Genomic DNA, 16,491 nt, shown 5'->3' with positions numbered 1-16,491 from the left:
TACTGTTATGTGAATAAAGTATTATTTCTACAGTGTGCATATTCAGGATATATTTTCAGTGCTTAATTTGGGTAATAAGGCATTGATTTATGGGGGAAAATGTCTAAAAATTATATGGAATGCTCAGTTTAGTGCCCATTCCATAATTCACACATTAATTTCATTCTAGTATAACACCTAAAAGAAATCAGCTTTTTAAAATTTAAGATTTGCATATTATTCAGAGCATTTAACAGGCTTTTACCAATATACAGACGCACTTTTAAGACCATTGTTAGAGAACCAGGTAATTTTCTTGTTTTTAATTTTATTTGCTGGATATTAAACAAAATGATGTTGTGTTGCACCATGTTGAGTTTATTGGTTGTGGTGGTTTTTTTCAACTAGGTTTCAGAGGTTTGGTAAATAACCCTAGAAAACTCCCATTTCCTTGTGATTATTGAACTTACCTACACTTTTAGTTAGTATAACCTGTCTTCTTTCCTTACAATCCATCTCGTTTGTAAAAAGATTTTGTCGAGACCCATGAAGCCGTCTCTGATTTATCTTTATTTTCCCACTTGGTCCATCTTTAGGATTATGTATTTCTTAAAATACTAAATGTATTTTTGTACCTATCTTTTTCTTTCTGTACTACGATTTATTTTGAAGTTGTTTTAATTCTCGGTGCCTTTCAGTAATTGTTGAAGTGTAGTCCTAGCTCAGTTCAGTTTTGCCAGGGAGATTTTGTTAGAATCATTGGTAGATGCCAATAGAACACTGAAACACCGAGATCGAATGACTAACCAGGATCACGTAACCAGTTAGCGAAAGATTGGAATATTTTATCCTGGACTTGTGATTTAAATCATACGTTTTTTTCCACCTCATTGCAAGGATTTGGGGAGGGAGGGATTGGGTTTTTTTGTTTGTTTGTTTTGTGATTTGACTGAGATGGCATTAGAAGTTCTGGATGTGGGTATATAATAAGGACACATTAAAAGTTGTGCATATAGAATTTTTAAAATTCTGTAGATTTAAATAATAGATCTATATTTTTTGTCTTTATTTTCAGATGTGGAAATGTAAACTTTGCCAGAAGAACCAGCTGTAATAGATGTGGTCGAGGTAAGCATTTAAGGCAGCTTCTATTACAACTGTATATGGACCGTTTTTTTAATTTCCCCAGATTCGTAAAGCATTATTTTCCTATTTTCAGAAAAAACCACTGAGGCTAAGATGATGAAAGCTGGGGGTACTGAAATAGGGAAGACACTCGCAGAAAAGAGCCGAGGCCTTTTTAGTGCTAATGACTGGCAGTGCAAAACGTATGTGTTTTAAATTATCCGCTTTTTCTTCCATAATCACATGTCTAACCTTTACTTACTAGTATTTCCTTACTAGTTACCAATTCTTACTAGTCACATTGACAACCAAGGAAACCTTTAAATCAAAGATATGCTGATTGTTTAGTCCGTATCTGACAGAGTAGTATAAAGAATTTTAAATTCTATTTTTTTTTTAAGGGCAGTATTGGTTTTTACTGTGATGAATTATGTATACTAGTAAATTAATACTTAAGGTAAGCTTGCATTCCCAAAAAAGAAGGGCTATTTAAAACTACCAAAACCTACTTCTTTCAAGAAAAACCTCAAAAATTTTTAGTCTCTGTCATTAATACGAAATACACTACAAAATTCATTTTGCCTGTTTACAAGGTAGTTTTAGAATCATAAGTTGTTTGCCATAATTATCTCTGATCAGGTAGTTTTCCTTAATACTTTCGATTTTCAGGTTCTGTATAGATTTTTTCCAACTTTCATCTTTTCTATTGTGCAGATGAATTGCATATATGAAAAAGGACTGAATCAGAAGAGTGTTTTACGTAAATTTCTGATCCGATAGTAAATTTGTATTGGAGAATTCTCCAACAGATTAAGTCACTGGATTTTATATGCTGTGAAATTTAGTGTTTGCAGTTATTCCTCAAAAAAAATTTAACTTTATTTGGAGGGTATAACCTTACTGTTCTTTGAGGTGAATTTGGAGACTGAAAAATTAGTGAAACCTTTAAAATGAATTTTCCCCTGAAGGCATCAAAATCTCTGTAGGTATAATTTGCCTCATATTTTTGGGGAAAAAAAATGACAGGCACTTCTCAAACTATATAGCTTTTGCTTCTCTGCTTAAATAGTTCAGTGTTCTGTTGGAATCCGTATTTTCTCTTCAGAAAATGTCCACTACTAGTACATTTTCTTTGTTTGCAGTATTCTTAATAAATGTTTCTTTATGGTAGTGATTTCATCCTAGTTTTTATTTTAAAATTTTAGAATGTCTAAAAATTTACTTTTTTTTCTTAGGTTGTATTATAGCCTACTAATTTGGTATTTTTCTCTTCTAAAGATGCAGTAATGTGAATTGGGCCAGAAGATCAGAGTGTAACATGTGTAATACTCCAAAGTATGCTAAATTAGAAGAAAGGACAGGTAAAATACAATCACATTCTAACTAAATGATTTTAGAAAAACTAAATGTTAATTGACAGTTCTATCATCTTCTCTTAACAAGAGCCCAGTAGTTGAAGATTCTGTCTGTTTTGCCCTTAGGTTTTTATCTTGGTATTTTTCTCTCATACCCAGAAAAGATCATATTTTGTTTAATAATAACACATTTTATAAAATACAGTATTAGAGAGTCCTATGCTGACAAATAGTGACATTAGAAAGGGCAGAGAGTGGATGCCTGGGTGGCTCAGTCAATTGGGCAGCTGCCTTTGGCTCAGATCATGGTCCTTGGGTCCTGGGATGAAGTCCCACATCAGGCTCCCTGCTCAGCGGAGAGCCTGCTTCTCCCTCTCCCTGCCGCTCTGCCTACTTGTGCTCTCTATCTCTCTGTCAAATAAATAAATAGATAAATAATCTTCTTTTTTTTTTTTTTTTTAAAAAAAGGCAGAGAGGCAATTCTTTTAAGATAATTGTCTAAAGGTTAGGCAGTAATTCTCAAATTTAGCTGTGCCTTGGTGTCATTTGAGAAACTTTTTAAAAAACAGATTTCAAAACAGAACTGTGAAAGCTCTTTGGGTGTGTGTCCCAAAAATCTGTAGGTGATTTGGGTGGTGTTTGGTAACCATTGGCCTAAGTAATAGGTTACCTTTGGCTTTGTGTGTTCTCTGTGGTGAGATGAAAATATTTACCTAATTAAATAGTTTTTCAGTTATCAGCAGTTAACCCAACCATATTATCATATCTGACTTTTATCATGTAGTGACTCAGACATCACATAATCAAAGGCTTCTATATACAGTTATCATTGTCAGACTTAGATTTACTAAATTACTTCCCTGTTTCTTTTCCTTGAGAACTTCCACCACTTACACTGTGTGGTTTCTGAGGGTATGAGACCCTTTAGCCCTTCCAGAATCACCTGGACCAAGCCTTCGAGGCTGCAACAGAAATCCTTGTTTTATTCTCCCCCTTTTTTGTTTTCTTTAATTTTTTTTTTTTAATAATAATCTCTTATGTGAGATTATAGTCCAGCGTCCTAGATATTTTTTTCTTTTTCAGTCCTCAAGTGTTACCCACTTGTCTCATTCTTGGCCTTTAAATTGATTGGATACATTGGAGCCTTCTCATAAAGACTCTCCCTTTTTTCCCCTTCCTTCACCTTTAAAGTATATGTTCTGTCTTTTTTTATCTTTTTTCTTCCTACACCTCTGGTAGTTTGTGTCCTTTTAAGGTTCATCATCATCTCCCTGGCCACAGAATATTTGTTGAGTTTCTTCAAGATACAGTCTCTTAAGTTTTCTTTCTTTGCTCTTTATTTTCTGGGCTTTTTTTCCTGAGCCCTTAGTTTAAGTAATCTTCGGCACACATAATATTCAGATATATGTCTTCAGCTGAGCCTTCTTTGACCCATATATTAAACTGCCTATTGAACATTACCATCTAAATTTCAACCTTATTATATCCAAACTGAACTCATGATTTTCCCCCAGGACCTGGCCCTCTTCTAGTGATCTCTTTCTCATGATTAGTACTACCCACCATATGCTTGTTGCATAAGCCAGAAATCTAGATGTGCTTAGTAACTCCTTCATTCTCCTCTGTTCCCCACCCTCTTCCTCCCGCAAAATTCTTTTCCACCACTCCTCTAGATAGGAATACCACTATATCTTGTCTTGGAGAAATAGCTCCTTAGCTGGTGTCTGTGTATATTCTTCCCCCACTTTTCTGTTGGCAGCCAGAGATGTGATGTTTTATTTTGTTTTCCAGAGTAAAAACTTCATTGGTTTAAAACTGTTTAGTTTATAGGATAAAGTCCAAAATCTTTAACAGTTTTTTAAGTTGTATTCCCGAAAAGCCTTTTGTCTATTCATATTCTCTGACCTATTTTATGAGTCTTTTAGGTTTCACTATTGCAAGAGCAACTGAAGTCCTCAAAGTTTGATGTCCTCACTTTTCCTTTACGTAGTATGTTTTTCTGTGATTCTGGTGTCTTGACTCTTTCCCGCTTCTCTGGCTATAACTAGTAGTCTTTGCTGGTCACAGTTGTAGGTGTGAAAAAACCTATACCATTGCTCTCCAGTGTTTCTTTACTATTTTTAATTATTCATCAAAGAATAAGGTTCTGGGAAACAGTTCCTAAGCATGGGATAGTTTGCATAAAAGAAAAGTTGATGTACTACTGTAAGATTGCTGACTTCTCTGTTATCCCTTCAAATAATTACACAAATAATTTACTTAGCCATTCTTCTATTTTGAATAGTTTATACATTAGTAATGTTCTTGTCAAAAATTAAATTTTTTCTATGGCCTATATGAGAATATGAAAATAGCTTTATATTTGCTATGATACTCATTTTAAATTAATTTTACAAGGCTCTTGGATTAGGCAGCTGCGGTAGACTCAGGTCGTGATAGGGGATCCTGGGATCCAGCCCCACATCATACTCTCTGCTCTGTCTGCCTCTTCCTCTGTCCTCTCCCTGCTCATGTTCTCTCTCTCTCTCATTCTTAAATAAATAAAATCTTTTAAAAAAAGTAATTTTACTTACATACCTATGCAGAATTACTTGTGAATTATAGTTCACTTTCTAAATCCTGCAGTAATTTATTTGCCGTATCATTTTTTAGCTATAAATTACTTCAGTATGAGCAAAGAACCGTCTAAAAGCCCAACTATTGGTTTTAAATATGATTTTTTTAATATTTTTACATGTTTCCACATATTAACAGTCTGGTTTATCAGGCATTTTTTTGTACTGCTGACCTGAAAATAATCATGCTATTGTGTTATATTTTCCTATATACTTTCCTTTTTTTTGTTTTCATATGTGAATTAATTCCCATCTAAATCCTGTGGATTTTTGGGGGTTGGTTTTTTTAGTTTTTTCTCCTTTTAAATTTTTAGAGTTTAGTTCTTTATTACTAATCATCTCTTAAGATGACTTATTTTCCATCTCGATGCTGTGAAATTTTGTTTTTTTCCTACTTTTAAGTACTTTGAAGCTTATATCTTTATTATTAGTCATCTTTTAAGTTTGTTATTAAAACCTTAATCTCAGGACATACTGATAAAATATTAAATATATCTAGAGGTCAACTATAGTGAATTGCAACTTTCCCCACAGTATTTGTAATCTAAAATTAGCATTGAGTATGAGCTGTTTTCTTGAGGTTCAGGGTATACTTGTTTGTACTCATTTTTCTCTTTTTATATTTCTGAAAAGCTAGAGCCAAGATTTTAGTAAGGAAAAGTTATTACTGTTATTTAATAAACTCTTCATTTGTACATCACGTACAGAAGCAAAAGGAAATTCTTGTATAATACAGTTGAAGTCCATATTGTCTCTGAAATAAGGTAGGAGGAGGAAAGAGATCACATGCAAGTATTTGAGGGATAAGCACCTACACATTGCAGTGTTCACTGATACAGACTCTAATGAAGATAAGATTAATTTAATGTGATTTTTTTTAAAGTTAAATTTATTACATTCTGTTGTTGGGACAATTATATCCCTTCTACTATTTGTGTCTCTTGTAAAATGATGATAGGATAAATGATCATTTTTTAAATGCCCATGATTGTCAGTATTAAAGCCACATAGCCTAAGATCTTTAAAAATACTTTTTTGTTCATAAATTTATTTAGGTTTTGTGCATTCATGAAATCCTTAAATCTTGGACTCCCTGCCCTTGTGTGCTGGTACTGCTCTGCAGCATGTACAGTAGTACTTAGATAATGTTGCTCTTGCTGACATAGGTCTGTTATGTTTTCAATGGCAGATTTATTCAAAATCTCACTCTCTCTAAAACCAGCTCCAGTTTCTCTTAAGTCTGTGTCAAAAAACTGTCGATCTAATTATAGTTAGTTGTGACATCAAAGAATAGTGGTTTGCTGATCTTGATTACTTCTTAATAGAATATTTTCATTTTATTTTTTTATTTTTAAAGATTTTATTTATTTATTTGACAGAGATCACAAGTAGATAGAGAGGCAGGGAGAGAGAGAGAGAGAGGGAGGAAGCAGGCTTCCTCCTGAGCAGAGAGCCCGATTCGAGGCTTTATCCCAGGACCCTGGGATCATGACCTTAGCTGGAGGCAGAGGCTTAACCCACTGAGCTACCCAGGCACCCCGAATATTTTCATTTTAAAATTTTATTGCCTATTTATTGAACCTAAGTGACTTTGAACAATGTATTAAAAATAGTGTATTAAAACCAACTTGGTGTCGTGTATTATGTCATCATGTTTGTTTATATAATGAGGAATATTCCAAACCCTAGCTACATTTTATTCCAGCAAAAGTTCAGCATATCCAGAGATACCAGTCTATTTGCAACTGTACTCAGTGAAATTTGATTCTTCGTTCTTACTGAGTCCACTTGTCTCAGAAGAATTATGATAAAGTACAGAGGAAAGTTGTTTTGAAACCTGGGTTATCGCATAGATTTGAAGGAGGTGTTTTCCACCTGGGTATCCCATGCATAGTCTAAGTCATACAGGACATTTTGAAATTGAGAAGAGCTAGGAATGTAGCAACAGGCTTTTTTCAGCCAAAGTATCTAAGTTTAACACTCTTCTCTGCAGTGATGTTTTTTAATACGCTTTTTTTAAGGTAGTAATTTATTAGCTAGGCAAATGTAACTGATGAGATTTTTCTCTTTTCTCCATTGCTTGGAGGCAGTTTTGACATTTTTGTTGTTGTTATTTTTGTTTTTGTTTTTTTATTTATTTGACAGAGATCACAAGTAGGCAGAGACTATGAAGCAGGCTCCCTGCCGAGCAGAGAGCCCAATATGGGGCTCGATCCCAGGACCCTGGGATCATGGCCTGAGCCAAACGCAGAGGCTTTAATCCACTGAGCCACCCAAGCGCCCCAATTTTGACATGTTTTTATTATTTTAATGAATTGTCTTAGGGTAACAATTTATGCTCCCTTCCTTTTTAGGCTATGGCGGTGGTTTTAATGAAAGAGAAAATGTTGAATATATAGAAAGAGAAGAATCTGATGGTGAATATGATGAGGTAAGCTCTGTATTAGTGTGCAGATTGAACACAAATTAGAACACATTAAATAATACCTAAAATGTAAAGGAAAAATAAATGTATATTTTTGTAAGTATACTCTGTATCCTTTAAGACAGCTTATCATTTTTAAGAAGTCCTAACTTAAATACATAATTGTTGCAGTTAACTTGAAAACACTTATTTACTTAAATATGTAAAAGTAATTTCTTAGAAAAAATAGTAATTTTAAAACATTTCAGCTAACAGAAATATGAAACTTTTTCTCTAGTTCGGACGTAAAAAGAAAAAATACAGAGGGAAGGCAGTTGGTCCTGCATCTATTTTAAAGGAAGTTGAAGATAAAGAATCTGAGGGAGAAGAAGAGGATGAGGATGAAGATCTTTCTAAATACAAATTAGATGAGGTAAATGATTTCCTTGTCTTATTTCCCTTTAGTCTTACTTGAGCTATGATATAACATGAATCTTTTCAGTGGCCTTTGCCCAATAGTGAAGATATGTTTTTATGTATTCATTTGTTCTCAAAAAGATTTTGAACTTCACTCTGCCAAGCACTATTCTCTGGAGTTACAGTAATGAAACAGAACCATCCTTCTTTTAATGGAACTTCAGTTCTAGAGCGGAAAGATATAAATGAATGAGATAATTTAGATAGCAGTGGTATTGTAAAGATAAATATAATAATAGAACATGAGAAGAGCTACTTTGGTTTCAGTGGATGGAAAGATTTTTGAGAAGGTGAATTTGAGCTGAGACCTTGAATGATAGAATGATATTAGGTGCTGGCCACAAGAGCTGTGATCAGAGCACTTTCAGGCAGAGAACAGCAAATAGAAGTCATTTAAATAAAGGAAAGAAACAAGCAACATAAAAAAATCATAATAAACTAATGTGGTTAGAGCAGAGAGGAGAATGTGGTGAGAGGGTCAAACACTATCAGGTCAGGTGGTATCCATTCTGTGAGTCCAGAGTCTAAAGTTTTATGGCCTGATGTATACATCCAGATTAAGGGTACATTTGAGGTCTGATCCTAAGAAGCCCTCAAATGCTACTTAACAAATCATTGTGGAACAAGTTTTTTAAAGCTTGTTTCTTAAGAAATGAGATCAAGCAAATCTGATCTGTTTCAGATTTGTGACTGTCAATATAATAAGATACTGGGAAGGCAGAATGGATTTCTAGAGTTAGGGAGACTACGTGAGAGGTTATACTATAATATACTAAAGAAAAGAGCGAAGTTGTGAACTTAGACTAAAGAAGAGGGATTCAAGGACTTTTAAGGGGTAAAAATGAAAATTCTTGACAGATTACTTGGTAATTGTGACAAAAAGAAGAAATGAGTATGACTTTTAGGTATACTTCACTGAAATGTCTGAGATAGTCATCTGTTTATCTGAGACGAGGAATATAATAGGCAGATTTTAGGATTGAGAATTTGCTGAGATGTCAATGGAACCATATATCTGTTGATGATACCATATATCTATATGGAGATGCTGAGTGCACAGAACTGTTCATCATTCCTAGTAGATAGCATTCATACACAAATGTGTAAATAATTGACTTAATTCTTGTTAGGATGAGGATGAAGATGATGCTGATCTCTCAAAATATAATCTTGATGCCAGTGAAGAAGAAGATAGTAATAAAAAGAAATCTAATAGACGAAGTCGCTCAAAGTCTCGATCTTCACATTCACGATCTTCATCACGCTCATCCTCCCCCTCAAGTTCAAGGTCTAGGTCCAGGTAAACGGGTACAGGTCAAGGGTAACACCAGTCAAAATGTCAGTATCTAACTTCTTTATTTATAAATTTTGTTTTTCTTGACTGAATAAGCTTTCCTTTTTATTTTAGAGATTTCATTCAAATCAACATTTACAAAATAATTTTTCTTAGTGGCATGAAGTTATTGTCTGGTATTTTCAGAAGTGCAAACCCATTTTTTAGCACCATGCCTTTTATTAAAATAGACTTTAAAAATTAATTTAAATCATTACATATAGTGATACTTAAAGAGGTAGTATACATTTAGGTACTTTTAAGTATAAGGAAGATTTCACTCATGATGTCAAAGGCGAGTATAGAAATTTTCTAGACACTAATTATATCATTGGTTTTAATAATTTACTTTGATATAAGTGTTTTGAGTAAAGGAGGAAATTCAGACATATTAGTTCTGTTGGCTTAATGCTCGAGATTTTGAGATGTCCAGGAAAAAGGATTTAGTTGGTTTTGTACTTGAATATTATTTTGCTAGTAATGTAAAATTTTAATAATACCTGATTGCATAGTCAGCAATGAAAATTTTCGGTGAGCAAAAGCAGTACCTTCTATAGGCAGTGTTCTCTTTAGGAATTGTATTCGTGGTGCAGTGAAGCCATGGGCCATGAATTTTAATGGTATTTAGGGACAAAAATATTAGCTAATTGAGTACTTAACAGATAATTTTTGTTTGAGTATTGTAAAGTCTGAAAGCTTACAGGTGTGATAATTTTAAGATTTAAATGTAATAGTAATCTTTTTCTGCAAGGTATTACTTTAAGGGATAAATTAAAGGTATATATTAGGTTAATAAGTGAATTTTATTTTCTTTGTGATTTTTAAAATTTAAATAGGCCGTATCTCCCCTTGTGTCATTTTTCAGTAATTACCTAAGACAATGACAGGATTGTTAATGTGTTATCTCTTTAATTCCCTAACCTTTGAGTAGACAGAAAACAGCGATTAAACAAACATACACATGCCATCATACTTAAAAAAAAGTCATATTAGCTACAGACAAAGGAAACAAGGAAATTGTTAGAGATCAGGGAAATTGATAGAGATCTATCAGAGAAATTAAATTATAAACAGCAGCATTCATTATTCCTGGATGTATAAGTCCTCATGCTTTAAAAATTATTTGTGAACAGAAAGTACTTAATGAAGTGAGGTAATGCTTAGTGTTTTTATTTGTACATTTTGAGTGATTTTTGTAGTAATTTAGGCAAATTTAAGTAAATTTAGTAAATTGGGCAAAATTTAGTTTTTTTTTTTTTTAACTCAAGTTTGGGCATAACTATTGAAGCAGTAAACTGTTCAGTTACCGTAAAATACTGTATTTTGAAAATATCTATCTCAAATAGCTGTCTTTTTATATGAAAATGAACTCTAATATATATTTTTCTTTCAGTGTTCATTTCACAAAGTTCATTTAAGTGGTCCTGGAAAAAAAAATCCTTCCATGTTGTTCCAGGTCCCGTTCAAGAAGTTCTTCCAGTTCGCAGTCAAGATCTCGTTCCAGTTCCAGAGAACGTTCGAGATCTCGTGGGTCGAAATCAAGGTGAATGAGGTAGCATCTCTCTGTAAAGAGAGAGAAAAAATATTTAAAGGCTGCAGAAGGCGTTGCTGCTTTTTTCCTCTTATTTTGCTTCTACTTGTCAATTTTATTTTAGCATTAGAAAACTAATGCACTTGCCTCAGCTTAATTTTCTCACCATGAGATGTTTCCATTGCCAGCAGTGTGCCAAGACATTCCCATGATTGAATTAAGGTTGCAATTTTGCATAACGCAAGGTTTCTTATTTTCGTGCTAGCTAAAATGTGCTGAAGTAGGAAGATGGAGCCAAGTCTTATCATCAGATCTCTAGTACATTAAAGTCATGTGTGCAATAATAGTTCAAATAAAATTAGAAATATGCAGAGAAAAAGTTTACGGTGTTCTTAAAAGAAGAAAATTAACCTTGCCCCCAAACAGATTTTGTTTTGTAGGGCAGTTCTTTCCGTATTTACAGAAACTATTTTATCATTTACATCAGATAAAGTTTCTGGAATGTTTCATACATATTTCCATTTTTTGGTAATATATAAAATACTACAGAATTACAAATACGAAATGTTTTACATAAATACTGTATATAGAACAAACACTCCTTAAACTTTATAAACTAAAGTGTGGTTGGTTAAAAAATATATATGTTGGTTAGTCTAGGTAGGATGTGGTCTTAAGCAAGCATTACTGTTAACTTCAGGTTGCATTTAGTCCAACCTGTCAAGGAAAACAATATGTGGAGAAGCAAATGAAACATTAGTGTTTACTTGAAGTTTTTTCTAAATTTGGTCAAAATATGCTGCCCTTTAAGTTGATTTATTGATCATTTATTTAAAGCATCTAACAAGAATAGAAAACGACTAAAATTCCACTGTGTGGAAATTCACACTGAAGTTTTAGGATAGTTTTTGGTAAAAAACACTTGCTTAGTAGAGCCAGATCTGTAGCATTAAAGGGCATTTGCAGTTTAACATTAAAGGAAGAAAGAATGGTATGCAGGCTTGTAGTAAGCCAGTACAAAATGGAGAGCAAGTGAGTTTCTTGTTACTATGTATTATCAATGTTTTAGTACTTTTATTTGAGTGCTGCTTAGGTGAAGATTCTTAAGTCCTATATCCCTTTGGGAAGCACTAGAATTCAGATTTACAGAACAGCCTTCATGTTCTTCCCAAACATTTTTTTCATTGCTTATAACTTTCCAAAGAATTCTCCTTTTGGGCTTTCTGATTTTATTTTAAGCCCAAAGGTGAATTTTTTGGGAAGTTTGAGCTAAATTCCTTCAACCAAAATATGTAAATGAAGAAAAAATTTTGCATTAAACATTTGCACATTTACTTCTACCTGAAACATGTGAATGTCAACACTTCATACTTCATGAATAATAGTCCTTCATAAAAATAAAGATTGTTAATATAAATCAAAGTTTTAAAGTTACTCATTTTATTTTTCTTTATTTGGCAGTTTAATAGTTACTGTTCTTTCCCATTGCTGTCCTCAATCCCTGCCTCTTATATAGCAGCTCAACCAATAGGTTGCATAATTCCTCAGGGAATTACTATATTTGCCTCAGGAAGTTGTATATAACACAAGTTTGTTCCCAGATGGGATGATGTTTTCTAGACATAAAGTCATGCCAGTGCAGTTACCTTTTGGTTTTGTTATTTATGTATACTTTAAAATGTAAGTTAAAAAAAATTAGTTCCATAATATATTAAGCTGGTTTTAAATTATAAGTGATGAACGCTTAGAATGTTAAAGTAATTTTACTTAAATAGAATTGTTTTCATGGTTGAACCCAGAAGTCTTCTGTTGAGTATGCAGTAAGTATTCCTTCTTACAAAGTTTTCAGTTGTATGTCCTGTTTATTTTTGGAGCTATCTGTTAACTAAACGATCTGCCTCATTTCTTCTTTTAATGAAATGTTTGATTTGTTTCTCAATCAATGAAGATCCAGCTCCAGGTCCCACAGGGGCTCTTCTTCCCCACGAAAAAGATCTTATTCAAGTTCATCATCATCTCCTGAGAGGAACAGAAAGAGAAGTCGTTCTAGATCTTCTTCATCTGGTGATCGCAAAAAAAGACGAACAAGATCACGGTCACCCGAAAGGTTTGGGTTTCTGTAGAAATAAGAATGGGTGTTCTTAAGTGTGTTTATTAGATTAAACTTCCTAGTCAAGGATTAGATTTTCGTTTTCTCCTTGTTCCAATTTTAAATTGCACTTCTCAACTTTGAGCTTCAAAACCATTAATTATTTTGTTTATCCTGTGTGCTTGATCAGGTTGCTTAGAAAAGTCATAGAGCAAACTACTCTTCCACTATCTGGTCATTTTATTGTTTAAATTTTTATTTTCGTATATGATTATTATAGCCAACTCTCGGTTATTTCTGTCTTTTAAGATTGTAATTCAGAGGCTGTATGTAGAAATAATTTAGAAGTTGATTTTTAAATGTATTGATTTATGTTCTTGAGTTTACATTAAATATTAGAAATCAGAATTCTGGGGCCTCTAGTAAAAAAATTAACTATTTTATTATTGGAAATCTTTTCTCATAAATATGTATAAATGCATTTCCACAGCAAATTATTATTTTATGCCCTTCATCTATAAGGATATAAGGAAATTGTTCTGTAGCTAATAAATTTTTCATCTTGCAGTCCAAATCTTTTATTTTTCTCCCTAAGAGAAAGACCTTTACTGGATCACCTTACTATATTGACATTTTTAAAATTTAGAGAGGGCAGGTGTCATCTGTCAGCCTTTTCTGCAACAGGCTAATTAATTACTCAGTTTCATTAACTTTCTCTACATTCTCAATGTCTAATTATATAGGCATTTTAATGATTTCCTTTGTAGTCTTTGCAAATTTTCCATATCCTTTCAGCTTCTGAAAATAAGAAATAAGAATCTAATTATTGCTGGGTTCAGTGGTAGAGTTACTTCATGATTCCTTCGTGTACAGAACGATTAATTTTTCTTCACATTTTAAAGTTTAGATATTAAGGTTACACACAACTAGTGTTGTTTTTGTGCATTTGTTCCTTTGTAAGAAAATTACTCCGTACTTGAGTGAAATTCATTCTGTTGCTTTCTTACCACTCTGCAAATTTATATCTTAGCCACATATAATCCCCCTAGTTTGTTGTCATCTAAACTTAATGAACATGTTCTCTATTCCATAAGCCAGGTGATTGGTGAAAACACTAAACAACCCTGAGCCCAGGGCCAACCCCTCGGAACACCACTACTTTACCCAGGTTGATATATTGACTTATTCATATTAGCTGCATGAATATAACCCTATAACTAATTGTACAATCATCTTGTGTGACCTAGATTTCCAAACGTAATTATTTATGAATAGATATTTTCATACACAGAAGCCTTGCTTTATTTGTTTTACATATAGACTTTACTACACACTACAGTGTATCACAGGGATTGATGTAGTCACACTTCCATTACCAAGTTTATATGCTTTTGTTGTATTTTATATGTAATTTTACACATTTCTGCAAGGCTTTTCTTCATTACCTTAAATAATTGAGAGGTGGCTATATCTTGAAAAGAGAAGATATTTGTAAATTATAGAGAATTTTAAATTATGGTTATGCTATTGCTGGGCTCACACCCAACACCTAAATACTAGTTATTTTTTATGTGTATACATCTGTATCTTACATTTTAATTATTTTGCCAGCATATTAAGGTCTTATTTTTTATATTTTCACAGTCTTATGAATGAATGCTGGATAATCAACTTTAGCTTACTAGATTATCTGCTTTCTCCTTATGTCTTACAGGCACCACAGGTCATCATCTGGATCATCCCATTCTGGTTCCCGTTCAAGTTCAAAAAAGAAATAATGTATTAAAATTTACATCTTAAAAAAAAAAACCAGTACAGTGCATGAAGCATATTTTTTAAGAAGTTGGTGTCTTACTTGGTCAGAAGTGCTAAATCTGCTAGTAGAGGTGCATGCCTTTCATTGCTTTTCAGATCAATACAGCTGTGTTTATTTGTGAAATTAAAAGTTAAATAGTATTTTAAGCCATAATGTCCCAAAATATATGCTCTATTTATCATTCATTATTTACAACCATTTGCTTCACTTAAAACCATCTCAGCTATGGCAAAGTACTTTGTTTCCCAATTTGAACTCTTTGTTTTTTTTTCATTTCCGAATATGAACGGTCTATTGAGTGAAGACAGGATAACCTAGGCTTGCCTGAACTTGGGCATGGAGGCAAGACTGTGGTAAAGTAGTTGGAAAAAATCTGTTTATGATAATTTGGGAAAAGGAGTCAACCTGTTTATGTTAATCTATGTCAAAGTGATTCTTATCAGAAAAAGTTAAAACTCGTTGAAAACAGCCAACTGGAAACTTTTATTTGAAATTCCCTATGCTGAGGGTGCCTTAGAATCGTTGTCTCTCTCTTACTCTGTTTTACTTTTTGTATCACCACATTTAATGAAGAAAAATCTTCTGAATTGCAGAAGGGATGTTATTCATTTCTCTTTGACACATAATTTTGAGCAAAAGTGTAAAACCAGTTCCTCTCTTCACTGGCATTAATGATGAGAAAGTCATTTATTTCAAAATGTTTATCTTAATATTTTAAGAAGCTTTATGTGGTATCCTTTAAAAACCCAGTTATCACATATGGTAGGGTAGACAAAGTTAAATCATAGTTAATGAGGAACAAATTGAAGAAAGCTTCAGAAGAATATTTCTCTGAGTGAAAGACCAACAGAGATTCTGAATTTAAGTGAACATTTATTTGCCTTGGGATGTTCAAACACTGCATAAAATTTTCTTTTGAGTAACAAATGAATGCTTATTTCGGCATGACACGCAGAATTACTTATTGTTCCTATTCACTTGAAATTACTTATGGCTTAAAATACTTTCAGAGTTGTTTTATTTCTCAAAATTAAAATCTGGTCACTTGAACCCCATTTTGTCCTCTGGCTTAAAAACAGAAAGGTTTCTCTTAGCAGTATCTTCAGTGACAATGCAAGGTAAGTATATTAAGGGAAATCGACAGTGCACTTGGGGACTTTTTATCATGGGGGTCAGTATCCGCTTTTTGTTTTTTTTCCTTAATTTTAAATTATTGTCTACTGCAATTAAAAATTTTAAAGTTTTAAGGTGTTTAGTAGACAGACCAAACGGAATTATTTGCTTTTTATTTTAAAATGAGTGATTTTTCTCTTCAAGTGATCTAAAGGTGAAGCAAAAGTATCTTATGTAGAAGTATTTTGACGATATTTTTACAATGAACTTCCCCTTGTTTTTTTACGTCTTAATTTTCTTTGCTACGTTTACTGTAGGTTGCACAAGAACTTTTACTCTCTTGTAATTGTGCCTCAGACTTCTTGAAAGTCCACCTTCTAAATTGCCCAGATGATCTTCTAGAGTCTACATGTTACCATTGGTTTATTCTTGTGCTTTCTGTATTTGAAACTTTGGCTGTACTAAGCAAATGCAAGGTTATAAATTTAGATAATAGTTTACAAACAATTCAGATGATTATGATTTCATTTGGTTTAACTAAGCTGTACTAGTTCATTTCATGAGGAAATGATGCTGTAGACAAATGTAAATAAAGCTGTGAGTCAAGCATCAAGTGGCATTTGTGAGAAATAAATTAGAATTTTTAAGCTCTGA

General features: G+C 32.9%; 1 protein-coding gene across 1 annotated transcript in view; it reads left to right on the top strand.

The window, feature by feature from the left end:
* Positions 1-16,491, top strand: part of ZRANB2 (zinc finger RANBP2-type containing 2) — an 18,078-nt gene extending 1,587 nt beyond the window's left edge. Inside the window, exons 2-11 of the mRNA XM_044238468.1 lie at positions 1,055-1,107; positions 1,199-1,307; positions 2,383-2,465; positions 7,429-7,505; positions 7,777-7,911; positions 9,086-9,255; positions 10,745-10,831; positions 12,768-12,926; positions 14,003-14,076; positions 14,623-16,491. Coding sequence (XP_044094403.1) covers positions 1,055-1,107; positions 1,199-1,307; positions 2,383-2,465; positions 7,429-7,505; positions 7,777-7,911; positions 9,086-9,255; positions 10,745-10,831; positions 12,768-12,926; positions 14,003-14,036 — 907 coding nt within the window. The 3' untranslated portion in view covers positions 14,037-14,076; positions 14,623-16,491. The remainder of the gene's footprint in view (positions 1-1,054; positions 1,108-1,198; positions 1,308-2,382; positions 2,466-7,428; positions 7,506-7,776; positions 7,912-9,085; positions 9,256-10,744; positions 10,832-12,767; positions 12,927-14,002; positions 14,077-14,622) is intronic.

Source organism: Neovison vison, chromosome 2 (assembly GCF_020171115.1).
Source record: "Neovison vison isolate M4711 chromosome 2, ASM_NN_V1, whole genome shotgun sequence".
Classification (NCBI taxonomy): domain Eukaryota; kingdom Metazoa; phylum Chordata; class Mammalia; order Carnivora; family Mustelidae; genus Neogale; species Neogale vison.
The sequence above is the reverse complement of the archived record's forward strand: the minus strand, read 5'-3'. Positions and strand labels throughout refer to the sequence as shown.